Below are 26,698 nucleotides of genomic sequence, written 5' to 3'. Positions count from 1 at the left end.
CTTCCTTGCTGTATCCAGCTTCAATGTGATATTTTTGTTTTATCTTGTTATGTTTTATTTGCTATGTCTGGTTATTATCTCTTAGAAGCCCATTCTTTCGTAATAAGAAACTGAAAGGAGGTGTATCTGGAGGGAAGGGAATGTTAGGAGGAACTGTGTAGAGGGAGGGGAAATTATAATCAGGATTTATTCTATGAGAAAAATCTATTTTCAATAAAAGAACAAAAAAGCAATAAATAAATAAATAAATGTACCACTTAGAAGACAGGTTATTTATAGGGTTTCCGTTGCCCTAATTTTTATAGTTTCAAGTCAACCAGTTGTCTAAATATATTAAGGTAAATTGTTTCTTTTTTCACTTTTTGCAACATTACTTAGGCGCTTTCAATCTTCCGTTCTTTTTCCAATTTTCATCATAAAATGTGTAATTGCAGGATACTTTTGTAATAATGTTATATTTACTTGTCACAGATTTTATTGCACCAAGGGATCACTGTATGCTGTGGCTAATTTTGTTGTATATATTAAAGTTCACATTTTGTGACATACAGTTCTATGTGTTTTGACAAGTATTCTCTTCTTAGATTTGTTAAGACTTGTTTTGTGGCCCTACTTAGGATTTATGCTGGAGAATGCTGCATGTATATTCGAGAAGAATGTGTATTCTGCAGCTGTTGGTTGGAATGTTCTGTAGATGTCTGTTAAATTCATTTAGCTTAAAATGAAATTTAAGTCCATCTTTTCTTTACTGATTTTCCATTCATATAATCCCTACATCGTTGGAAGATGGGTATTGAAGTTCCTTACCATTCTTTTACTGAACTCTATCCCTCCATTCATTACTTAACATTGTTTCATATATCTAGGTGCTTCAATGTTGAATTAATATATATTTGTAATTTTTATGGGGTCCTTGTGAATTGTCTCTTAATATAATTGTCTTTTGTTGTTTTGATACAAGATGTCACTATGTAACCCAGGCTAGGCTCTGAACTCACAGGGGTCTGCCTGTTTCTGACTCTGAGTACTATGGGATTAAAGGAATGGGCCACCATACCCAGTCTACAATGTCATTCTTTTTATAATGTGTCATTGTAGTTTTTGACTTAATGCCTTTTTTATCTGACATAATGATCTCTACTCACTTTGACATAATTGAATGAAAAAGTGAGTGCCACAGAATATTTCTTGCACTGGGGAGTAGTGCACTAAATCATGTTCAGTGTATCAGTAAAAGAAGAACATGAGAAAAAAAGACATTCATGTATATTTGTATGTGTCTATATAATACAAACGTATGTGTGTATGTATTATCTATATATATCCATTATATGCATATAATTTACATATAGTCTCATTGTAGAAGGCTGTATTTGAACTCAAGATTCTTCCACATCTTCCTCCCAAGTAGTTCTGGAATTACATCACTGCTTTGGTAAATGCCCACTCCAATATTTTCTTTTTAAAAAGGCATCAATGCAAGTATTTTGCGATAAATTGAAATGACCAGGGATTTTTATTTGTAATAAAGTGTGTGTGTCTGTGTGTGTGTGTGTGTGTGTGTGTGTGTGTGTGCGCGCGCGCGCGTGCACGCGTGTACGTATGTGTTTTGTGCAGGGAGAGCTGTGAGGACAACTTGTGGGAGTAAGGTTTTCTCCCTCCGCCATGTGGGTTCAGAGAATAGAATTCAAGCCCTCAGGCTTAGTAGTAAGTGCTTTTACCAGCTGAACCACCTGATCGGCCCTAATTGATTTTTCTTACATCTACTTTAAAAAATATGTATGAAATACACATTTAATTTATATATTTATTACATTATATATGAAGATGAATTATTCGGGAGCACCTTTATAATGTTTAGAGATTTTAAATATCTTAATCTGGTCATATTTGAACGTCAGCAATGAATGTGACATAATCCTCTGTTCTGACAGTGTATCACGCCATGTAATTAGTGTTGTCGACACAGGCGTGGGAGCACTGAAGTCATTCTCTTCAGTAGAAACAGAAAAATCAAATGGAAACAGGGACATAGAATGGGGTACAGAGAAATGAAATGGAGAATAGGTGTGATGCCGAACAAGAGGTAGTAAACAGAAAAGAGGAGCTACACTGTGGATATCGGGAAGTCGTCAAGCAGGGAGGGGGTGGGGCGGGCCGGTAGGGACAGAGACCCCCCTCTGGAGGCGGAAAGAGGCAGGACCACTTCCGGCCAGGCGGGGGGGTAACAAGCTCAGACCTGAGGAGAGGCTTGGAGAGAGCAGACGTCCTCTGGACTCAGGAGGGTGAGGTGAGCTGAGGTGGCTAGCTTTGGTAAAGACCCTGTGGGGGCTTCAAGGCTGCAGCTTCAGGATTACTGGCTTCATACAACATTAAGGTTTGAAGAAAACCTGCCAGGATTTGGGATCTAGAGGTTTCGATGTTGTGGGTTTAGTGGTGCCTGAACCCAATTCTCATGGGGGGAAAAGCGGGGGCGGGATTTCTGGCTATGGGAAGGTCTGGACTCAGTTTGGGGATGGGAAGAAGGGATGCAGACCTGTTTGTGGTTGTGGAAAGGAAACGTTGAGAAATCATTCTGGCTGTCGCAAAAAAGGAGGTGGACCGAGTTCAGGAGGAGGTAAGAGACGGAATTAAGGACTCGGATTAAGCTGAAGAAAGGGGGTTGGACCCCCTCTGGGCTACGGAGAGGATGGATCTGATCAGAACCAAGAAACGAGCCACAGAATCCTTTTTTAAACGGCCAAAGGACCAGGCTTGGAAGGGAGAAAGGGCGGGCTAGGATCCGGTTAGCACTGGTTTGAAAGGGGGGGGATGACCTAGTGGGGTTAGGGAGCTGGGAATCCAGAAGGGTATCCCTGCTGGATTTGGGGGTGGGGTATCCATGTTGCAGAAAGGGCGGGGCTGGGCTCTTGCAGACGTGGATCTGGGGGGGGCAGTGTTGGCGGAGGCGACTGCGGCGCAGGGGGGAGGGGGCTTGGGGAAGGGTGGGAGGTGCGGGAGGACTGCGGAACCACAGCGAGGGTGAGTGGCTGACAGGCAGCGCGGCCGCAAAAGAATGGGGGGGGGGACTGCTGGGGGAGGGGGAAGAGGGGGCGGCGCAAAGCGGCCCTGCAGGGCCTGAGCCATTCTGAGGGAAAGGGTGGACTGAGAGATGGTGTAGTTAGGAGGAGGCAGCGGGTGGGACTGAGATCTTGTAGCTCAAAGGGGAGGGAGACATAAGTGGAAATGAGATGGTTAGAGATGATCCTGTACCCAAAGCGCATGCGCATTGAGGGCCCTGAGGACCAGGCTCATTTTAGGAAACCTGTGATCCTGCCTGAGTCGTGTGTGTGTGTGTGTGTGTGTGTGTGTGTGTGTGTGTGTGTGTGTGTGTGTGTGTGTGTGTGTCGTTCTGTGCGCATGCGCACTGTCAGGTTGCAGTGTGGTAGAGGGTGTTTAGGTGTAGATCGTAGAACTGATTTGCCATCTTGGAAGTGAAAGATGCTGAGGCTCAGAAACCAGATGCCCTGAGCTTCTAGGTAGGCAACCCCCAAAAAGGTTTGTGGTCCAAAATAAAGTAAATTCTTTCACCCTTCAGATTTAGCATGACTTCTGATGAATCTCCCTGCTCCCTCTTTTCCTCTAACTCAGTCCTATTTCTTTCAGGCTCAGCTGTTAGCCTCTCAAAAAGATGGACAGAAGAAATGACTATGGTTATCGAATGCCCACATTCCAGGTGAGACCTCTCTGCATTCTTACTAGGTCATTTGCCTTGCCCCAAATTCACTTAACCACTCTGGAGTCCACTATCACTGTGTAGTTCCATAATTCCCTACCTAACCTAACTTTGTATGGGGCTGGGAAGAGGGAACCTTGCCTGACTCTCCTGCTCCCTCATTGTTTCCCCACCCCCTTTCAATCAAATTGCTAAGGAGGGGAGGTCACTGTAGAGAGGGGTGGTTGTAGGGAGGCCCATAGGATCATAATCCTAAGTATGTAGGGCCCTGTGCCTCCCCCTGGGAGCCTAGGGCTTCCTTTCTCTTCAGATGTACAGACTGAGACTACAGAGAAGGACAGCGTCCTGCTGATGAATACCCTGTTATCGACATCCAAGGACCCACCTATTGCCAGCCGGTCTAAGAAAAGCAAGACCAAGAAGACTTCTATTAAAGCTGTTACTAAGACCACACCCACTCCCCCTCCGGTCCCATCTGCCAATGACATTGCTAGCAACAAGCCTAAAGTAACTCTGCAGGCTTTAAACCTACCAATGTTCACCCAGATCAGCCAGGCTTCAACTACTACTGAGGCAGCCAATATCCAGACTTCAGTTACTGCTCAGACCAAGAAAGCCAAGACAAAGAGAGTTACTCCCAAGTTATCACTAACTGGCACTGAGGGTGCCACTACACAGATCAAGTCACCCTTACAGGCCCTAAACCTACCAGTTAACTCACCAACTATCCAGTCTCCAGTTGCCAATGAATCAGCTAATTCCCTGGCCTTGATAGCAGTCAGTAAACCTAAGAAAGCTCCTAAGGCAAAGAAAGCTGCCAATAAGACCATACCTAGTGCCACAGAGATCTCACTGGCTTCGACTGCCATCCACACAGCCACTACCCAAGGCCAAACTGCTAAGGAGACAGCTAGTATCCAGGCCACAGCAGCCATTATGCGAACCAAGAAAACTTCCAAAGCTAAAAGGACAACTGCTAAGACCACAAATACTGACACTGAATATGTAGACTCCTCAAATGCCCTGGAGGGAGCTGGCAGACAGATCGAGGCCTCTACTGTAGGTCTAAGGCCCAAAAAGCCTAAGGGGAAGAAGGTTGCCAATAAAGGCCCAAATTCTGCTTCTGAGCTTTCTGAGGCTCGGCCTGCCATTCAAATGGTCACAAACCATGCCCTATCAGTCACCGTACGGATCAGGAGAGGGTCTAGGGCTCGAAAGGCTACCACTAAGACTCGGGCTCAAGAAAGCCAGGCTCAAATCACTGACCAAGGAGCTCAGGCTACCTCCCAGGCCAGCATAAGTGCCCTTGAGACTCAGGTTGCTGCTGCTGTCCAGGCCTTGGCAGATGATTATCTGGCTCAGTTGAGTTTAGAGCCCACAACCAGAACCCGGGGCAAGAGGAACCGGAAGGTGAGATCTGTGACATTATCCTTAACCTTTTGTTCTGTTATCTCTTTCCTATACTAGGTTGTTCATTTGTCTTATGTTTCCTGAGTCATTTAACTTCAAGAGTGACCCTGTGTTCATATAGGCTATAGGACGTGCTGTGAAGAATGTGATACACATTTGTGTCCACTAGTGGTTCACAGATTGGTAGGGAAACACATTTGTGTATTTAGTCAAGACCTATTTGTAACTCATTTCGAATTTACATAATATTTAACCATGTGCCAGATTTTGTGTTAAATACTCAGGTTGTATGTGGATTTCTTGAAAAGAACTCTTACTAACTGGGGACTATTAAGTCCCAGATTTACAGATAAGGCTTAGCAGAGTATGGTGGTGGCCAAAGAAAAGGGAACACCCCCAGGCCATGTCCTTGCTTGACTTGTGCACTTGGAGGTGAAATAAACTGTTGCTTAGGAACCAGTGATAGAAACGTCTGGGAGTCAAGGTAGCCTGTGTTAGGGCCACACCCCTCTGTAATGGAGAGTCTAGGCCCACTAAATCTACAGAACTTTGTGGAAGAAACAGCAATCTCTTTCATTTGGTAACTCCAGGCATTTTTTTCTTTCCATTGATAAAGTCTAAGCATCCCAATGGAGAAGAAAGAACTGGGAGTAATTACAGGCGGATCCCATGGGGCCGGAGGCCTCCACCACCCAGAGATGTGGCCATTTTGCAGGAAAGGGTAAGAATCCAATCTGCTCAGGTCCTATTTTTCTTCTTCCTCTTCATTCTCTGGCATTCTCCCAAGTGTTTTGCCACTGTATTGATTCCTCCCTAACTGTTCCTCTTTTAGGCAAATAAGTTGGTGAAATACCTTTTGGTTAAGGACCAAACAAAGATCCCCATCAAGCGCTCAGGTAGTCTTCTGGAGCTCTCTTCTTCACTACTCTTTCCACATGGCCTGTGGGCATTGGTTTACTCATCACCACCTCTCATACTGCCTCAGCTGCCACACTCATATTTCACCATAGCTACCCTGACCATAATCATGTTGCCTCTGTAAAGTTTAGTATTTCTGTCTCCCCTTTCTTGTAGACATGCTGAAGGATGTCATCCAAGAATACGATGAGTATTTCCCAGAGATCATTGAACGAGCAAGCTATGCTCTGGAGAAGGTGAAGGGGCAGACCTGGGGGATGGGGAAACCTTAATTAGAAGAAAGGTATAGGATCACCCTCCTGGCGGGAAGCACAAAGACCTAATACATTCCCATCACTGTGCAGATGAGCACACAGTGGCATAGGGAGGGGCAGCCACTGATTACACAGCAAGTCAGTGGTGGAACCACAGCTAGTACTAAAGCTACACAGCTTAGTCCTAGCTTCTGTCTGCTGCTGGCTAGTCTCATGTATTGCTGATACTCACTAGTCACAAAGGTGCTGTGGATGACTGTCTTATGTTTGTTACATATTTAATGTGTGCTTGGTACTGAACTATATGTTTTATGCATTTTCTCTCTCACACAAAACCTTGCTTTTCTGCAGAATGCCCAACATACTAGTTGATACCTAAGATATATTTTTGCAATCTCTTGGCAGATGTTTCGAGTCAATCTGAAGGAAATTGATAAGCAAAGTAGCTTGTATATTCTTATCAGCACTCAGGAGTCCTCTGCAGGCATACTGGGAACGTAAGCTGGGGAAGTGCTAGGGTGGGAAGGGGCTTCTTGCTTCCTCTTAGAAGCGCAGGAAAGAGGGTCTAAACGCCTGTGTCCCAGCTCCCACACATGGCTGGATCCCTGTGAGCAGTAGTGGTGCCAGACTATATCTGACAGAAGGGTTTCAGAGCCCGGAGCAGGCATTCCTGCTGTCAGGTTTGCTTTCTCTAACAAGCTCCCCGAAAATTTGGCTGTTGTCACTTGTCTCTTTTACTGAGTACCTGGCCTGGCTGTGGAAGGGTGGCTTTTAAAGGAGGGAGGGATTTCTGGTGTGGACCATGATGCTTGAGAGCAGGAGTGTCATTAGGGTTCCATCTAGAACTTCTCAGGGCCCGGGGGACTATGGGAGAGAAAGAAAAGCCTCCCTCTGACTGAGTGTCCATGTGGTAGACAGGGATTCCTCCATGTCCTGCTAACCCTGGGTAGGGATAGTATGTGGTTTCCCATTATGCTGGAGACCTTGGCTCAAGAGCAAAAGCAGCTTGCCTTAGGTCATAGATAGTGGGACCACAGAGTAGGCCAAATTCTCTGTATCTGAGGAATCGAGGAGAGGCTGGTCTATTGAGCTCGTGAACATAAATGTTCTCTGCCTTAGGACCAAGGACACACCTAAGCTGGGTCTCCTCATGGTGATTCTGAGTGTCATTTTCATGAATGGCAACAAGGCCAGTGAGGGTGAGTGGCTGGGCATGCAGTTGAATAGGTTGCTGTTGTCTGAATTCCAGGTGCTCATTTTCTGTGCTTGTCTCCTTGCCTCTTCTTGCAGCTGTCATCTGGGAGGTGCTGCGCAAGTTGGGGCTGCGCCCTGGGTATGATTGGGCTCTCTCAGCGCTTGCTGTCCATGTTGTCTTTTGGCAAGAGAGGACGGTCCCAGGATTGCATCAACCTGGTGGTCTGGTGGAGCATGTGTGGGGCGGGGATGGGAGATTTCTTACCTGGATGAATGACAATGTTTCTGAACTCTGCTTCTTTTCTCCTTTATGTCTTCTGTTTGTTCTGAATTGTAAGGTGGACCTTCAGGCATCCCTGACAAAGAGCCATCTGGCCTCCACTGTTTTCTTCTAGTGGCCATATGCTCACTACTATCTTCACTTCATTGAGACTGCCTCATTAACTATAGAATCTGTTCCATGTTGGGAAATACCTCTGCCTTTATCTGGGTAGTTCTGGTCTGTATTCACTGATTATTTTTTTCTTTGCTAGGGTAAGACATTCACTTTTTGGAGAAGTGAGAAAACTCATCACAGATGAATTTGTGAAGCAGAAGTAAGTAGTGTTCAAGGCTTTGTGTAACTTTGAACTGCTCTGGGTGTGGTAATCTGGTTCAAAAAACACTTAATGACTTTTTTACACTGTTTATAGACAGATGAACTTCCTGTGACCTAGACCAAGTCCTATCTAAAATTCTTGTGGCCAAGTCCCATTGGAACCCTTGGATCCACTCAGAGCAGGGCTCCGAAAATGGCCAGTCTATTAACAGCACACCCAAAAGGAATCTGGGGTTAATCTTCATAGGGGACAAAACACATCTGTGTTCTGTGGCACAGTGTCCTATATATGTATCACCATGGCTTTGCATGGAAACATGTTTCCATGGGAATGAGTCTGAGTCTGAAGGGCATGGAAAATTTTTCTCCAGGTGTTAAGAGAAGTTGCTTCATCTGAGGCTTAGTGGTTAACCAATAGATTTGCCTGTTTAGAAGCAAGTTTCATTTTCTTTCTCCAAGGTATCTGGAATACAAGAGGGTCCCCAACAGCAGACCACCTGAATATGAATTCTTCTGGGGCCTGCGGTCTTACCATGAGACTAGCAAGATGAAAGTCCTGAAATTTGCATGCAAGGTAATGAACTTCCTGATCTTGGCACCTTACAGGAATGGGATGCTCCAGGCTGAGGCAGGCTGAGCGTAGTGATAGACAGGTATGGGGAAACATATGGTTTGTATATAAATACAAAAAGGCTCATTAATGTCCCAGATATAAACTGCAAGATTTATCTTTAATTGTCTATTTAAGTTTTAAATTTTATCAGTCAATTCAGGCTGCCCTTATAAAATATTGTTAATTACTGGATGGCTTAAGATACATAAATTGATATACTCATAGTTTTGGAGATAAAAACCCTAGATCACCATCTAATACAGTCAGTTTATGATGTAGGCTCTTTCTGACTTACAGATGCTAACTTTTCTGCATCTTCACATAGCATAGAACAAGCCTGAGTTCATTTTTATGTCTTTACTTTATAAGGACATTAATCCTATTTGATCAAGGCCTCACTCATTTCACTTAAGTTACACCCATAAAAGACCCTGTCTGCAACTACAGTCATGATTAGGAGTATTTTCAAGATAAAAATTCTGGGGAAATTGCACTCAGTCCAAAACATACTTAGTTTCTTATCATTTCCTGTATTACATATGGGGATATTTAGGCTCAGTGATATAAAGCAACTTGTCTAAGGACATAACTTGGATGCTTAAGTTATCAGAGCTCAAGTTTGATATCAAGATGGACTCATTAGGACTCTAGATTTTTATTTTCCAGTATGGGTGCTTCACATATAACTAGAAGGGCTATTTTTCTTATAATAATTATAATTTCCATTTTAGGTACAGAAGAAAGATCCTAAAGACTGGGCTGCTCAATATCGGGAGGCAGTAGAGATGGATGTTCAGGCTGCAGCTGTGGCTGTGGCTGAGGCTGAGGCCAGGGCTGAGGCAAGAGCCCAAATGGGGATTGGAGAGGAAGCTGTGGCTGGGCCCTGGAATTGGGATGACATGGATATTGACTGTTTAACAAGGGAAGAGTTGGGTGATGATGCTCAGGCCTGGAACAGATTTTCCTTCGAAACTGATTCCAGAGCCCAAGAAAATGCAGATTCCACCAACAATCTCAACTTCAGCCATGGACCTAGTACCAGAAATAGCTTCAGTGATGGCGCTAATATTAGCTTTGGTGGTATAACCAACCCCAGTGGTGGCTTTGGTGGCATACCCAACTCCACTGGTAGCTTTGGTGGCATACCCAACCCCAATGGTGGCTTTGGTGGCAGAAATGGCATTACCTTTGGTTGTGCACCCAACACCTCTGCCAACTTCAGCAGTGCAGCGAGCATTAGCTTTGGTGATGCATCCAACACTAGCACTAGTTTCAGCGGTGGAGCCAGCATTAGCTTCAGTGGCATACCCAGTACTAGTGCCACTTTCTGCAACACAGCGAGCATTAGCTTTGGCAGTTCATCCAGCACCAGCACTAGTTTCAGCAGCGGAGCCAGCATTAGCTTTGGGGGTGCACCCAACACTAGCACTAGTTTCAGCAGCACAGCCACCATTAGCTTTGGGGGTGCACCTAGCACTAACACTAGTTTCAGCAGCACAGCCAGCATTAGCTTTGGGGGTGCGCCCGGCATTAGCAGTAGTTTCAGTGGTGGATCCAGCATTAGCTTCGGTGGTTCTCCTACCACCAGTACCAGTTTCAGTGGTAGAGCCAGTATTAGTTTTGGTGGCGCACCTTGTACCAGTGCCTGTTTCAATGGCTTTAATGGTGCACTCAGCACAAGCACCAACTTTGGCAGTGCACCTACCACAAGCACTGTCTTCAGTGGCGCGCTTAGCACCACCACTGGCTTTGGAGGCACCCTTAGTACCAGTGTCTGCTTTGGGAGCTCTCCCTGCTCTGGGGCCGGCTTTGGAGGCACACTCAGTACTAGTATCTGCTTTGGTGCTTCTCCTAGCACCAATCCTGGTTTCGGTGGTACACTCAGCACCAGGGTTTCCTTTGGTGCTTCTTCTAGCACCAGCTCTGACTTTGGTGGCACACTAAGCACTAGTGTCAGCTTTGGTGGCCCTTCAGGCACCAGTGCAGGCTTTGGCGGTACACTCAACAGCAGTACCGGCTTTGGCGGCGCCATCAGCACCAGCGCTGGCTTTGGCAATGCACTCAATAGCAGTGCCGGCTTTGGCAGTGCCATAAGTACTGGCTTCGGTGGTGCGCTCGGTAGCAGTGCCAGCTTTGGTGGTGCCATAAACACCAGCACCGGCTTTGGCAGCACACTCAACAGCAGTGCCAGCTTTGGTGGTGCCATCAGCACCAGTGCCAGCTTTGGTAGCGTACTCAATGGCAGTTCTGGCTTCGGCAGTTCCATCAGCACCAGTGCCAGCTTTGATAATGCACTCAATAACAGTGCTGGCTTCGGCGGTGCCATCAGCACCAGTGCCAGCTTTGGTAATGCATTCAATAACAGTGCTGGCTTTGGCGGTGCCATCAGCACCAGTGCCAGCCTTGGTGGTGACAGTGCTGGCTTTGGCAGTGCCATCAGTACCAGTGCCAGCTTTGGCGGTGCAATCAGCACCAACCCCGACTTTGGTGGTGCATTCAGCACCAGTGTTGGCTTTGGGGCACTTAGCACCACTGACTTTGGTAGTACCCACAGCAGCAGCATTAGCTTTGGCAGTGCTCCTACTACCAGTGTCAGCTTTGGTAGTTCCCACAGCACTAACCTCTGTTTTGGTGGGGCACCCAGCACCAGTCTCTGTTTTGGCAGTGCATCTAACACCAACCTATGCTTTGGAGGCTCTTCCAGCACCAACTCCTGCTTTAGTGGTGCTACCAGTGCCAATTACAGTGAGGGGCACAGCACCAGTGCCATTTTCAGCTTTGGGAATGGATTGGGCACCAGTGCTGGCTTTGGCAGCAGCCTAGGGACCAGCTCTGGCTTTGGAGGAAGCTTAGGCCCCAGTGCCAGCTTCAATGGTGGCCTGGGCACCAGCAATGGCTTTGGTGGTGGCCTGGGCGCCAGCAATGGCTTTGGTGGTGGACTAGGCACCAGCACTGAATATGGTGGTGGACTAAGTCCTAATGCTGACTTTGGTGGGGGACTGGGTACCAGTGCTGGCTTCGGTGGTGGACTAAACACCAGCACTGATTTTGGCGGTAGACTGGGCACTAGCTCTGGCTTTGGTGATGGACTGGGCAGCAGCACTGCCTTTGGTGGTGGACTGGTCACTAATGATGGCTTTGCTGGTGACCTGAGTACCAATAATGGTTTTGGCGGCACACTTGGCACTGGTGCAGGCTTTGGTGTAAGCCTCAGCACTGGCGATGGCTTTGGCAGTGGGTCTAATGCCAGCTTCGACAGAGGACTGAATACCATCATTGGCTTTGGCAGTGATTCCAACACCAGCAGTGGCTTTACTGGTGAACCCAGCACCGGCTCCAGCTTCAGTAATGGACCCAGTTCTATTGTTGGCTTTAGTGGTGGACCAAGCACTGGTGCTGGCTTCTGCAGTGGACCAAGCACTGGTAGCTTTGGTGGTGGACCGAGCACAGGAGCTGGCTTCGGCGGACCGAGCACAGGAGCTGGCTTCGGCGGACCGAGCACAGGAGCTGGCTTCGGCGGACCGAGCACAGGAGCTGGCTTCGGCGGACCGAGCACAGGAGCTGGCTTCGGCGGACTGAGCACTGGAGGTGGCTTCGGAGGACCCAGCACTGCAGCCGGCTTTGGTGGTGGACTGAGCAGCAGTGCTGGCTTTGGTGGTGGACTGAACCCCAGTGCTGGATTCAGCGGTGGACAAAGCAGCAGTGCTGGCTTTGGTGGTGGACTGAACCCCAGTGCTGGATTCAGCGGTGGACCAAGCACCGGTACTGGCTTTGGTGGTGGAGGCACTAACCTCGGTGCCTGTGGCTTCTCTTACGGCTAATGCAGTTGCAGGTAACTATAATATTCCCATAGCCAGGATTCATTGGATTAGCTATGATAGTTGGGAGATAATTAGAAGAAACCCTAAGATAGGAGGGCCAAGTGAGAAGATGAAGACAAGAAAGGAAATATGAAGAAATAGGCTTGGTGCTAACATATGTTTTTGGGTACTTTGTTTTTCAGGTTTGTTACCCATGTTTACAGATAATGCTAACGCAGCAGTACTTCCCATGGAGCCAATGTGCAGCTTTGGAATCCGTCCACACAGCAGCCTAAGCAGCTACTACCCATTAGCTGAGTGAAACACTAAGAAAAATCTGCTGTTCCTGCTTTGTGTTTGCTTCCTGTGTTGTTGTCGTATTTTGGTATCAGAGTTACATTAAATTTGCCAAAGGAATCCGAGTTTATTCCATCTTTTAATATGGCTAGATGTGGTGTTTGGGGTTTGTAGAACTAGAATTCAACTTAGTTTCTTGGGGTCTATGGGGCTTCAGCTAAAAGATAGGTATTTCTCAGAGTCAGAGAGCTCTGGGAAAGTGTGGCAGGCCAAAGGATAATAGCTTGAGCAAAGATATGGAAGGGGACACCTAAAGTAGAATGCAAACAGAAAGAGCTATGGATAGTAATTTCACACTCATTTGGGGTAGTTGTATAAGAATAGAGGGATAAGATAAGGAACTAGGAGTTGACATGGGAGAAAGAGGACATTCTCTTGGGATAGGAAAGAAAAATAAGTTTGGACTGTAGGACCAAAGGCAATTGAGAGGCAGGGGATTGATATGGAAGAGTTAAGAATTGACTGAAGTATGAGACAGTGGAAAGGGACAGGGTGCCAGAACACATAATGCCCTTGACTTTGAACAGGGTTCATGGCTATCTGTAGAAGTGGATAAATAGATATTCCAAGTACTGATCTAGAACCCTAGTGCATCCCTGTTTAAAAAGGGTGTGGATGATTCAAGGCTTGGATTTTACTGGGTAGTTGTGCTGAAAGGACTAGGGAACAAAGGCAGCGAGGTAATGAGCCTGTTTATCACATGAACACTAGTGCCTGGTTCATAATGGTTAGTGTATAGATAGCGGCTGAAGAAGCAGGTCCAAGTTGGTTAGGGATAGAAGAATATTGAGAGACTGATGAACTAGGAGGCAGTGGGGGCTCAAAAGGAACATACAGATGAGCAAGGGAAGATACTGTTCATTTAGGAAATACTACATGAATCACTATGGTGTGGAGGCATACTGCTAAAATCTTAAGGATGATAAAATTTTACAGACTCCAATGAAGAGGAAGCTTCCAATCAATAAGTTAGCCCAGAGAGAGGATGCCACAAAGGGAAACAGATAATCACTGAAGTTGAGGGAGTCATATCCCTGGGAGGGAGGGTATTGATGACATTATTAACATAGGCAATGAAATTACTCAGGAAAGTAGCAAGAGTTGGAGGAGACTGAAGGCCAAGTACTGGATTCTTTGAGTAAAATGAATATATCCTGTCCCCATGTACCTTGACTACCAAAGAACAAAACCAATGGGAACTCACAAGGACCTATCTTTTCCATCTTTAAAGTGCTACCCCAGCAATCTTCAGTCTCAGACATCCTCACCAATTTTTTACCAACAGCACCAGAGTCGGGTTAGAATCAAGATCTTCAGAACAATGGGAGAAGCCTTATAGCCTCTCCCTGTCCTATAAGCAGGAAGACGTGTCTTTATTCATCAGAGAATAGTTATTTAAAAGAACTTATGGCTAGGAATTGAGACCTGTTTGGGAGCTGCTACGGACTTCTTCATTGGAGGTAGGGCACTCTCAGGCTAAAGCCAGAGTCTGCTTAGGGAGAAAAAGGGCAGCAGTTCCTACAGGAGGAAGGCAACGAGGATAGAGGCAATCTGATCACTTGGAAAGGGTTCAGTAATGGGCAGGGACAGTGTCCAGGGCTTCCTCAGGTTCACGGGTGATGTCCACATTCTAAGGAGAGAGCCCAGGGTTAGTAGGAAGTATAGGGTCCCAGTCTTTGCCCTGCCTCTTTCCTCACTGCCAGGCACCCCTCTTTCAGCAGGGCATGTGTCCTGGCCCTTTTCTTAGGCATTCCCCGGGGAATCAGCCTGAGGCCTGTTTAACAGGGATCAATACAGCCCTGAGTTTCTATGGGCCTGGAATACTAGTTGATTTGAAACACCTGGGATGTCTGGGGCTGGAGATAGCCTTTCCATGTGAGGGTACTTTCAGAGTGTACCTTGTAATAGCCAGCTTGGGCACAGAGCACCCCACCTACCTCAGGCTTGTCCCGGTGTGTGTTCACAGCCTCTACATTCAGGTAGATGGACTCCACTCTGCAGCCTCAGAAAAGAACAACTCATATGATCATAAATACTCAGGATAAGCCCAAGTTTTTCCTAAGGTATTATTTTCCCCTTTCCTATCATCACTGCCCACACCCCTGGTCCATACTCTCTAGATCAGCAGTTCTCAACTTATAGGTCCTGACCCTTTTGTGGGCTGCATACCAGATATTTACATTAGGCTACATAACAGTAGCAAAATTACAGTTATAAAGTAACAATGAAAATAATTATATGGTTGGGGGGGTCAACAAAACATGAAAAACTGTATTAAAGGGTGTCAGCATTAGGAAGATTGAGAACCACTGTCCAAGATTATATCTCCTCTGAAGGTGGGGGAAGTTCAGATGAGTTGTAGGATGTGTGGGAAAGATTCCACACCAAAAGCCCAGAAATCAACAGTCATCTTCCCAGGTCTGCATCTGTCTGTTTGCTCAGACTCAATTGCTCATTTGTACATGGGGAATGAAATGAGAGGAGATGATCTTTGTGATTTCCCCAACTCCTGTGAAGTGTAAGACAGTGATCTATGTATGATTGACAGAGTGCTGTGAGTACTCCAAGCCTTGCTAAGTGGAGGAGTCCTAGGCTATGGGTACTCAAACCCAAGCAAGGTTTATTAAGAAGACAATTATAGCAATACTATGTATGATCACTGGGAAGTTCTAGGGAACCTGAAGAAGGTCCTGGGGTTGATGGAGGAGATCCACTGTTCAATCTAGCCTCTTCAGCACCATTCCTGCAGACTATCCTGTCACAGGTTTCAGTTGGTTCTTTTATCCTGTTTACACCCTGGACTACATTTGATTCTATGCTTTCCCTGCTTATGAACTTTTCACAAATAGCTAATGCCTCCATTCTTCAATGTCTCCAGCCTATAGTTTTCCTTAGGTATCTGTTGGGGACACCTCTGCCTCAACACAAATAGAACAATGTTCTTTACTCAGCGCCTAGGCAGAGAAAGAAAGAGCCAGACTCTGGATTTGGATCTGACTGTCACCAGCTGTACCTTTACCAGGACAAACTGCCAGCCACCTAGGGAACCTCACCCAGGAGCCTTCTATAGCAAATGGTAGGCACTGGATACATACTCTGGTTTCTATGTATCTTTCCTTAGGTCAGAGTAGGGTACTTACCATAAGCCACAGGTGTGAGTTTGAGCACTGTGTGCAAAGGACACTTGAGATAGGGCAGCTCATCTGGAAAGGAGGAAGAAGCAACCGTGAGAAGATGCAGTATTGGGCAGAAGACCACATCCAGGCTGCTGGATGTTCCTACTTCTACCTTTGCTTCCTATTTGGGTCCCAGTACAGACTTATAGCTGGTAGTCTAGAGAGCTGCTAAGCAGAGTAAAAGAAACCAAGCTACCTGGAAACAGGAATGAGACAGCCTTGGGAAGGGGGACAGAATATGAGTCTCATAGGAGGACTAGGTACCCACCTAGGGGCTTCAACTCTTTACTCAGAATCAGCAGGAGATGAGAGCAAGCTTCCCTCCTGCCCTAGGCTAACTTTCCATAGACCTCTTATACCCCTATCCCCACAAGGGTCCACAATTCTGTCTCTGTCTCCCCCCACCCCCTCCCGTGTGTGTGTGTGTGTGTGTGTGTGTGTGTGTGTGATGTTACTACAACTTTTTTATAGAGAAGAACTGATTGATTCGCTGGTTTCCTGTTATTGGCAATTATACAGAAAGTGTCCCTGAACATTTAGGTACAATTTCCTTTCAAGACCAGTGTTTCTATTTTTCAGAAAGGCTTCAACAGGAAATGTGCCATGGCTAGATGGCAGTTTGGGGCCTCAAACTTAGGGTACTCTGAAGACAAAATGCCTACTCTGCTCTTGTAGTTTGTAGCTGCTGCCACAGATGGAATCACAGAGTACTGTGGATGCACATCTTTTTAGGTACCTTATCTTGATAGCTACCTCACCACTCTCCAGGCTGCACTACATATTATTATTTAGCTGGAAAAACATCACTTGTAATGACTTCTTGTACCTTAGGCTACTTGTAGGCTTTAAAGGCAAGCCACCATCCTCCAAACCTCTGGATATATCAAGATGGGGCATTTTCCTCAAAATTCATTCTGTTTCTCCTCACTGTTAATCATTGCAATTAAGTTTTGGGCCAATGACTTTTTTTTGTGAGATCACACTAAACCTTCACTGATGCTGTGGGTCCTGTCCACTGTCACTTTCCATATGAAGAAACAGGTTTGGAGACCAGAAGCAACTTTTCTACAATATCTGATTCAGCTATGCCACTCTCTGTCTCTGTCTCTCTCACTCTCTGTCTCTTTCTCTCTCTGTCTCTCTGTCTCTATCTCTGTCTGTCTCTCTCTGTCTCTGTCTCTGTCTGTCTGTCTCTCTGTCTGTCTGTCTGTCTCTCTGTCTCTGTCTCTGTCTCTCTCTCTCTCTCTCACCCTCCGTGTCCCCATTTTACAGAACAAGATTAGATTAGGTACAATCTGAAGGTGCCCTAGCCCTGCAGATCTGTGGGTATGCATTCTAACTCATATAATTTTTCTGGGCACTCTTTCATCACTCTAGTCAATAATAAAGGTAAAACTATCTGCTGAGCCCTGTAAAACCTCGCTCCCACATATTCCCATCATATCATCATATCACAGTATTCTTTGCCTGTCAAAGAAACTTATCTCTCAGTGTTTGTGAATACTCAATGAAATGGACAAATGCTGCCAAAGCCATGTGAATGACACCTCAAGTTACTCACTTATTGAGGAATAATTTATTATTGGATGCAGTCATGTCTAATCATGGGTGTATTTAGGAGTGTATTTTTATTGCATGCTTTCTTACATACCATGTCTTCTTCTGGAAGGGTTATTAAAACATACTATGTGTGCTATAGTGAAAGAAAAAAACCTTGCTCCCGGGGCCAAGTTGTGAGCAGCTAGAATGGTCTGTGTGTGAAAAATGATAAGAAATGGAGACATTAGGAAGTACAAGGCTTCTGTGTATATGTGAGAGGAGAGAGCCTCTGACAGGGCCTTATCTTATCCCATGAACTTGAACCTGTCATTTCATTGCTTCAAGCCTTGGTTTTCTCATCTGAGCAATGGGAATAGTGCTAGCCCCAGTCTCAAAAAACCGCTCTGGAAAGCAGAGATGTGAACATATCAGAATTCTAAGACTGAGAGGACCTCTATCATACAGTCCATCACCTATTTCAAATGAGGACATTTTCAAGTGAGGGTACTGAAAACCAGGTAGAGAGTATGACTTATCTAATGATAAGTTCTCAAGTTCCCTGGATTCCAATCTTGAATTATTCCATATTTTATATATTCTTTATTTTGAAATTAGTACAACAGAATTGACTCAAGAGTTTGGGATACTGTAGGCATTAAATAGCATTTAGCATTTCTCCTAAACACCTTCAAAATATACTGACAACATTTCGGCATCCACATTAGAAATGGACTGTCATATGAAGGTGGTGTCAGGTCCCCAGGAAGAAGATGAAGTATATGTATACTTTGTATACATGCATATGGCACTATATCAAGTCTATGTTTACATATGTATGGTACCATATATATATGTATATATATGTATGTATGGCTGCATATAAAGTCTGCATATATGTTATATGTGTGTATGTCAATATATGAAGTCAACATATATATTAAGTATAGATATATACATATGGCAGTATATGAAGCCTGTGTATACATGTAAGACAGCATAGCATAAGTACTCTGTGTGTGTGTGTGTATATATATATGTATATATGCATACTTTCATAAATACAGGTGTTAGATATTTTTAAAGATAAATTACCACTTGAAAAGATTAAATTATAGACATTGCTATCTTGGAGAAATTATTTATACAGCAAGGTCACAAGTCTCACTATCAACTGAGGCCAGTGTGCTTCAGAGATATATTGGCTCAATATGTGAAGCTGTGGCAGACTGTTTATACTGGCTTTCAATACGCAAATTCTACAGATTAGCTAAGAGTAATGCTAGTAATGACCACATAGCCCATAAATGCATCATTTGTTCTGGGCTTTTAACATGTTTATTTCAACTTTAACATTAATCCTCTCCATTTTATAGTTGAGAAAACAGCCTGAGGGAGGCTAACAGTACTTATTGACGGTAGCACAGACCCGTGTAACAAGTTTGAACCTAGATATCCTTGTTTTAAATATTGTGCTTTTAACCACTAAGATATAAACTTCTAAGTGCTGACATCAGCATCTCAAATCATATCCAGCTTTTCACACCAGGAACAGAGGGTAAAGGGGGTGTTACCTGAACTTTTATCCAGGAAGTATGCCAGGAGGCACCGCATAACAGCCTGATGACATATCACCAGTACATTTTCTTGTCGCTCGAGCTCCATTATAACAGGCTCAAGACGCTGAACTAGATCCTCATAGGACTAAACAAAAGAAAAATACATGTAAGAAGTATGGGCAGGGGTAAGGCATATTTGCCCAGAGAAGAAAACTTGGTTTGGGAGCCAGTTGAACTGTTGACCCAACAGTATGGCTAAGGCAAAACACCTGTTTCTCAGTGTGTGTGTGTGTGTGTGTGTGTGTGTGTGTGTGTGTGTGTGTGTGTGTGTTTCTCATCTGTTAAATGAACCAATCAATAAGTGTGTTATAAAAGACAGCACTAAAACTCCCACTATAAAATATATACTTAACTGTACAACTGGCATTTCAAAAATAAGGAAAATTCTGACCTGTAGTATTCCCAAATGAAAAGTTAAAAAAAATAAGTGGGTATAGATGCCACAGCTATACTGGGACATTTGGCAATCTCATTAACCAAGTATCTGGGGTTTCAAAAACCTTACAGAAACAGGAGTTAAGCTAGGAGTTGGGACTCAATGTATATCTGAGACTCTCAGAAGACAAATATTTATACCCTCAGTAAAAGTTTAAAATAGAAAAAGTCCATCCACATGAGAAAGGAAAACAGTAAGAAAATGTATCTGATCCTTCTGCCTCCATCTCCTTCAGGAAATCCTACCAGCCTGCTCCACCAGGGAGGTTGGAGAAGGCGAGCGGGGGTGGGGGGGGGATGCCGAGGAACATGAGGAATCAGGAAGGTTGAGGTGGGGGAAGGACAGAGGAGAGCAAAGAAAAGAGATACCTTAATAGAGGGAGATCGTATGGGCTTAACAAGAAACATGGCACTGGGAAAATTTCCAGGAATACACAAGGATGACCACAACTAAGAATCTAAGCAATAGTGGAGAGGCTACCTTAAATGCCCTTCCCCTATAATGAGACTGATGACTACCTTAAACGCCATCATAGAGCCTTCACCTAGTACTTGATAGAAGCAGATGCAGAGATTCACAGTTATGCACTGAGCCGAACTCCTGAAGTCCAGTTGTAGAGAGGGAGGAGTGATGAGCAAAGGTGTCAAGACCATGCTCAGCTGACCTGAGCAAGTGGGAGCTCATGGACTCCAGACTGACAGCTGGGGAACCTGCATAAGACCAAACCAGGCCCCCTGAATGTGGGTGTCAGTTGGGGGACTTGGGCAGTCTATGGGGGCCGCTGGCTGTGGAACCAGTATTTATCCCTAGTGCACAAATAGGCTTTGGGAGTTCATTCTCTATGGAGCGATACTCTTTCAGCCTAGATACACAAGGGAGGGCCTAAGTCTACCCCAATGACGGGATAGACTTTGATGATCCCCCATGGGAGGTCTCACCCTCCCTGAGGAGTGGATGGGGTTGGGACAGGGAAATGGTGACGAGAATGGAAGGATGGGAGGCAGAGGGAACTGGGATTGGTAAGTAAAATAAGATTGTTTTTAATTTAAATAAAAAATAATTTAAAAATGGAAAAAATTGTATATGTCTCTCTAATTTTGATGGGAAAATATGAAACTTTTCCTGTAACAATTTATTTTAAAGGGCTAATGGCATAAAGAACATGTAGGAAGTCTTGTAATTGAACCTCAGTACAAGAAAGAAAGAAAGAAAGGAAGAAAGAAAGAGGAAGGGGAGAAAGGAATGGAGGGGTGTTGAAGAGAGGGGAAGAGAAGGGAAAAGAAAAGGACTAAAGAGATGGAGGATAGAAATGGACAGGAGAGTGGGGATGATGGGAGAAGAAAAGGAGAGAGAAGAGGAGAGGATGAGAGAGAGAAGAAAGGAAGAGAGGGGGAGGGGGAGGAGGTGGCAAGAGGAATCAAATAATATCTAGACATAGAAGAGTGAAGCTTTAAGGTAACAAAGACATAAAGACTTCACTTAAGCAATGAACAAAGAAAAATAATGAAATTGAAAATTTTCTTAGTCACATTGGAAACAATAAAACAAAGAAATATCTTTAAAGTGTTGAGAAAATAATAGTCAACTGGGAATTATATACACAAGCAATTATCATTGAGAATTGAGGATGTACCCCAAAATAGTTTTAGATAAAAGTAAGGTAAACAATTAATAAATGGGACCTACTGAAACTGAGAAGCTTCTGTAAGGCAAAGGACACAGTCAGCAAGACAAAAAGGCAGCCCACAGAATGGGAAAAAATATTCACTAATCCCACATCTGACAGAGGGTTGATCTCCAAAATTTACAAAGAACTCAAGAAGCAAGTCTCCAAAACACCAAAGGACCCTATTAAAAAGTGGGCTGCAGAACTAAATAGAGAGTTTTCAATAGAGGAGTCTAAAATGGCTGAGAGGCACTTGAGAAAGTGCTCAACATCCTTAGCCATCCGGGAAATGCAAATCAAAACAACTCTCAGATACCATCTCACCCCTGTCAGAATGGCTAAAATCAAAAACACCAATGACAATTTATGCTGGAGAGGATGTGGTGAAAGGGGGACACTCCTCCATTGCTGGTGGGAGTGCCAACTGGTTCAGCCACTTTGGAAATCAGTGTGGAGATTCCTCAGAAAAATGGGAATAAACCTACCACAAGACCCAGCAAGTCCACTCTTAGGCATATATCCAAAAGATGCCCATTCATACAACAAAGAGGTCTGTTCCACTATGTTCATAGCAGCTTTATTTGTAATAGCCAGAACGTGGAAGCAACCTAGATGTCCCTCACCCGAAGAGTGGATAGAGAAAATGTGGTACATCTACACAATGGAGTACTATTCAGCAGAAAAAAATAATGGAATCATGAGATTCGCAGGCAAATGGATGACACTAGAAGAAACCATCCTGAGTGAGGTAACCCAGTCACAAAAAGAGAAACATGGCATGTACTCTCTCATATATGGATTTTAGACATAGATCTGGGGAGTGCCAGCCTACAATCCTATGGCCAGAGAGTCTGGGAAACAGAAACTTTATTTAGTGGCTGATCGAAGAAGAGGCAGACTCCCTTGGTTAAGTACTGAGCTGAACTCAAGAAAGCCAGTAACAGAGAGGGAGGACTGATGATCAAAGGGATTAAGACTGGGCTGGTCTAACCCCCAGAAACAGCTGACCAGACAAAGGTTAACTCTTGAATCCCAGGCATTAGCCTGGGAAGCCAGCATGGGACTGATCAAGACCCCCTGAATCTGGGTGTCAGTGAAGAGGCCTAGGGATTCTATTGAGCCTTGGGCAGCAGATCAGTACCCATCCCAAGTATACACACGGACTTTGGACTCCAATAGAACAATGTGAGGTGCACTCTCACCCTGAACTCTTGGGAAAGGGTCTAGGCCCTGCCCTATATGAAATGACACACTATGGATACCCCCATGGAGGGCCTCACCCTCCCTGGAGAAATGAGGGGATAACGGGGGGGGGGAGGGCACGGGAGGAAGGGAGGGAATGGGAGAGGGACCTGGAACTGACTTGTGAAGCAACCTTGATTCTTATCTAAATTTAAACTGGAAAATAAAATTAAAAAAAAGTAAGGTAAAAGTGCTAATGACAGATTTTCAGTAGAGAAACTTCCACAAGATAGAAGAATGGATCTTGAGATAAAACAAGAATGAACAAAGGATCAGTAAGCATTTAGTTAAATTACTTATAATGTAATAATAACAATGACAATAACAGTTCATTTAGGGCTTCAGAGATTGATGCTACCTGAAATATAAAACATGTAACTTAGAAGAAGTTACTGAAGTTTGAAAGATCCTACACTATTTAGGGGGATAGCAGAGACATTGATTGTTAGGTCTTGTTAGTCATGTATATTAAAATACTAAATGTTCCTATTCTATCTAGGGTCACCTTTATATCCCCATAACACTATATTCTATTTCCTCTCCCTTGGGAAGGGATATGGGAGAGCATAGTAATGGAGGGAGGGAATATCTGACAGCTAACTCTAAAGACCTTTTGAAAAACCACACAGAAACGTACTGCAGAAGCTTCCTAAAATATACACATACACAAAAGGAGTTTAAATGGGGTCACCCCTATAATAAGGGAGACAATGTCCTAATTAGACATCTTGTGTCACCAAGTAAAACCTCCTGTCCCAGGAATGGTCCCACAGAACCACAAAAAAATATTGCAGGCTATTGGTTTTTCTCTACAATCTGACAGTAAGGCCCTATTTCTGAAGACACAATTTAGTTACGTTATCAAACACAAAGAAGTTGAGTTGGTGCCCTACTAAACTTTACCTCTACTGACTAGCATTTATGGTCCTGGAAGGTAACTCCCAATATCACCCAGCTTCAATGGTGGCACAAACATTATGGGAATAAGAAACCACTTTTTGATTGGATTTAAGGCTAATTCTGAGATGGAACCTATACCTGACACTGCTAGTGTCCAAGAATCTGAGCTTAGATAGGTCATTGGCCTATGGGAAAATCTAATACTAGTATTCTGCTAAAGGAGCATAACTTTAAAATGACTGCTAGTGACACATTAATATACCCACAGATTAGTGCCTTACTCAACTCTCATCAGGAAAGTTTCTTCTAGTAGTAGATGGGAATAAACACAGAGACCCACAACTGGACAATGTGTGGGGGTGAGAGACTTTGGAACACTTAGTCCTAAATGGGATGTCTTCATCAAATCCCTCTCTCCAAGGCTCAGAGGATCTATGTGGGAGAGGAGGCAGAGAGATTTTAAGAATCAGGGGTGAAGGATGACTTCCAGAAAATAGTGTCTCCCAGATGTAACAGGTTTGATACACATATGTAGCATGCACAAAACCTACACAGATTCAGGTCAGACAGGGTCTCAGCACTGAGAAGGGGAAGTGGAGATAGGTTCCCAAACCTAAGTAAGAAGCTATTTTGCAACTGATACCCACTGGAAAAAGGAAAATTATACTTCAGAGCAGACCCTATGGCCAAGAGTAGTTGGCTAATGCAAAATTAACTCTATATTTTGTTTTGGAATTATCTTATTGGTTGTTTTGATTTTCATTTTTTGTGCTTTTGTGGAGCTTTTCAGAAACAAAGTTGGGCAAGTGGGAATGTAGGGAGGATCTGGGAGGAATTAGGGGAGGGGAACAATCAAAATATATTATATAAAAATTTTGATTAAAAATAAATATAAAAAGTTGAATGCTCAAGTTGATTATATAAAAATACACAACAATTTATTCTGAGTGATTTAAAAGTACATTTTGACCTCATACCCTCAAGTAGGATATCTTCAAAAACAGAAAGAATCATGATGGCTTTTTTAAAGTTAAGCACAACCTCCACGACAATCTGGAAACAGATTCTAACACATATTGATGAAAAACTCAATCCTAAGGAAAGCAAGAGAAAAATGAAGTAAGCACAGAAAGTTCAAGACAACAGAAATAAATGTTAAAAAGTAAGTAACACCAATAAAAATATATGTACCAAGTTTAGCATTCAAAAGACATTTAAGTTTGGATTTAAGACAACAAAATCCAAGTATAAACTGCTTATAAGAGACATAAATCAAACAAAAGTACCCAGAGAAATTGAAAGTGAATAAGTAAAGATGAACTCAGAAAATGGTTAGATGATACCATGTAGAGCTAGATTTGTGTTAGGTAAATAGCATTAGTAAGGAAAAAAAGAGTCATTCTTAATAAAAATACATAATTCAGCAAGAGGACAAGATTGCTTTTAATTTGCATGTCTCTAATAACAGCCTAAATATATATATGTATAGGAAATGAGAACAAATTAACATTAACTTAATAAAGTCCCTTCTGAGAATGAAGATGAAAATATTAAAGTGATATGTGACTGAACATAACATCTACTGTTTTATCTTCCCTGATGTCTGTATTTTCAGAGAACTGTTCATAGGGTTTTGGATCAGAGATGAGTATGACTAATAAATACATTAAAATGCAGAACTGGCTAAGTAGAGGCTGTATTGAAAGCAATAAGCATTCATCTCATAAAGACAGGAAAATTATGTTCTGGCTCATGTAGCAGCCAAGAAGTTGATTAAACTAATAGCTTTTGTTCCTTGCCAACTGCTGAGAGAGCCTAGAACTGAAAGTTGGCAATAAAATATTACTGAATTATAGTATATTGAGCTATTTCAAGTTGTCCAGTGAGGAAATGACAAATGCAAGGTACTGGACAAAGTGTGTTCTTTTAAAAGTACATACTGCCTATAAGCGGGCAAATATGTAGCTTTTAAAAAAGAGAAGTAGCTGGTCATAGCAGCTATCACTGAGCCTGATGACCTCAGTTTGATTCCTGGGATCATATGGTAGAAGGAGAGAACCAAGTTCTATGAGCTGTTCTCTGACCTCCACAAGCATGCAGGGCATGGCATGCATACATGCACACACTGAATGAATGGATGAATGAATATTTCTTGAAAAGAAGAATAGCTTGCCTAACAGCTAAGGATCAGATGATTATGTACCTTAACAGGTGGCAGCTACTGAAAACATGCTTTGCCTTGTTTCTAAGGCTATTCAGGAAACTCTGGCAGTTGGAATGAAGATACAGGGGAAGAGTCCTAGGAGTTAGACCACCCCTTCAACTTTACCTCTCCCTTGGGATAGCGGTAACGGTATTTATCCTGGTCCCGTAGTGCAAATTCTTCAGGGTAGTGTTCCTGGATTTCTTCGTAGGTCATTTCCTCACAGACACCCTATTAAAAAACATCTGTGAACAATATATTCACCATGGGAAATCCATATAGCTTTTCACACAGTTTAGAGACCAATGATCAGAGAATAGTATAACACTTGGGTTTCTGTGAATGCAGCTCTTGAGGTGTACCTGTTGCTTGTGGTGTGCATGTGTGTGTGAGGTGTGTGAGGACAAACTGATGGGTGTGTTCAGAGTGACTGTATGATATATTCCTATGATTTGTTCAATAGGTCTATATGTGTACATTTTATATATATGTATACACACACACAATAAGTTCTTACTACTATGTTTGTAATCATGTGCAGTATGTTTATTACATGTGCTGTTGTGTGGTATTTTGATCTTATTCTGACAATAAAGTTTGCTTTGAGTCAGAGGGGAGAGCTAGCCACTAGCTGACCAAAATTAACCATAGAGGTGTTGGATTGGACTGAGAAAAGATAGGTGACAGGAAGTAGTAACCTGGGTAGAGAGAGGATCTCAAGTCCTTTCTTTGAATTGAGGAACGGAAGTAGCTTCTCTGCTTCCCTGATCATTTAGGTTCTTATCCTCATATCTGACTCCCAATGCTTTATTGATAAAGAATAATTAGATAAACTCAGAAGTGTGCTTGAGATATGGTCAAAGCCTCATGCTTGCGTATGTAATGTATATCTATTTTTGCATATGTAGTATACTTGTATTCTCTGTGTGTATGTACAGAGTGTCTAAATATCTGAGAATATGCCCATGTGGGTGACTCTGTAGTATGCGTCTTCAGGTGTATTGGTGGCATACATCCATGAATTTGTGCATTCTGCATTATGTTTCTGCTATATATTTGTA

The 26,698-nt window shown here is 43.7% G+C and overlaps 2 protein-coding genes across 10 annotated transcripts in view; one reads left to right on the top strand and one right to left on the bottom strand.

Moving 5' to 3' along the window:
- Nucleotides 1-2,149: 2,149 nt before the first annotated feature.
- Nucleotides 2,150-12,919, top strand: Tro (trophinin). Of its 4 annotated transcripts, none has more exons than XM_040743984.1 (13): nucleotides 2,150-2,290; nucleotides 3,646-3,715; nucleotides 3,980-5,125; nucleotides 5,742-5,846; nucleotides 5,958-6,021; nucleotides 6,200-6,279; nucleotides 6,703-6,794; nucleotides 7,417-7,496; nucleotides 7,588-7,630; nucleotides 8,025-8,087; nucleotides 8,549-8,663; nucleotides 9,434-12,534; nucleotides 12,706-12,919. In XM_040743984.1, exons 2-12 carry the CDS (start codon nucleotides 3,671-3,673, stop codon nucleotides 12,521-12,523), a joined length of 4,923 nt encoding a protein of 1,640 aa, XP_040599918.1. In that variant the 5' UTR covers nucleotides 2,150-2,290; nucleotides 3,646-3,670; the 3' UTR covers nucleotides 12,524-12,534; nucleotides 12,706-12,919. The 4 variants fall into 4 exon arrangements, with proteins under 4 accessions (XP_040599918.1, XP_040599921.1, XP_040599920.1 ...); XM_040743987.1 differs by having other exon boundaries at nucleotides 2,240-2,290; nucleotides 4,008-5,125; XM_040743986.1 differs by having other exon boundaries at nucleotides 2,271-2,377.
- The window catches only part of Pfkfb1 (6-phosphofructo-2-kinase/fructose-2,6-biphosphatase 1), an 83,335-nt gene continuing 69,543 nt past the window's right edge, over nucleotides 12,907-26,698 (bottom strand). For 5 of the 6 annotated variants that reach the window (XM_040743995.1, XM_040743992.1, XM_040743994.1 and 2 more), the window contains 5 exons: nucleotides 25,764-25,868; nucleotides 19,146-19,275; nucleotides 16,000-16,062; nucleotides 14,797-14,861; nucleotides 12,907-14,489 (listed from right to left, as the gene is read on the bottom strand). In XM_040743995.1, the coding sequence (XP_040599929.1) occupies nucleotides 14,430-14,489; nucleotides 14,797-14,861; nucleotides 16,000-16,062; nucleotides 19,146-19,275; nucleotides 25,764-25,868 (423 nt within the window). In that variant the 3' untranslated portion in view covers nucleotides 12,907-14,429. Of the gene's footprint in view, nucleotides 14,490-14,796; nucleotides 14,862-15,999; nucleotides 16,063-19,145; nucleotides 19,276-24,388; nucleotides 24,529-25,763; nucleotides 25,869-26,698 lie in introns of those variants that run through there. The other variant, XM_040743997.1, reaches the window with a different exon arrangement.

Source organism: Mesocricetus auratus, unplaced genomic scaffold (assembly GCF_017639785.1).
Source record: "Mesocricetus auratus isolate SY011 unplaced genomic scaffold, BCM_Maur_2.0 Super-Scaffold_100003, whole genome shotgun sequence".
Classification (NCBI taxonomy): Eukaryota; Metazoa; Chordata; class Mammalia; order Rodentia; family Cricetidae; genus Mesocricetus; species Mesocricetus auratus.
Note: the sequence above shows the minus strand (reverse complement) of the source record. Positions and strands in the feature narration are given on the sequence as shown.

Coding starts and splice junctions, on each gene's coding strand:
- Tro (XM_040743984.1), top strand. CDS start 3,671: ATGGACAGAAGAAATGACTATGGTTATCGAATGCCCACATTCCAG. Junction 5,126..5,741: donor GGGGCAAGAGGAACCGGAAG/GTGAGATCTGTG, acceptor CCATTGATAAAG/TCTAAGCATCCCAATGGAGA. Junction 8,664..9,433: donor TCCTGAAATTTGCATGCAAG/GTAATGAACTTC, acceptor TTTCCATTTTAG/GTACAGAAGAAAGATCCTAA.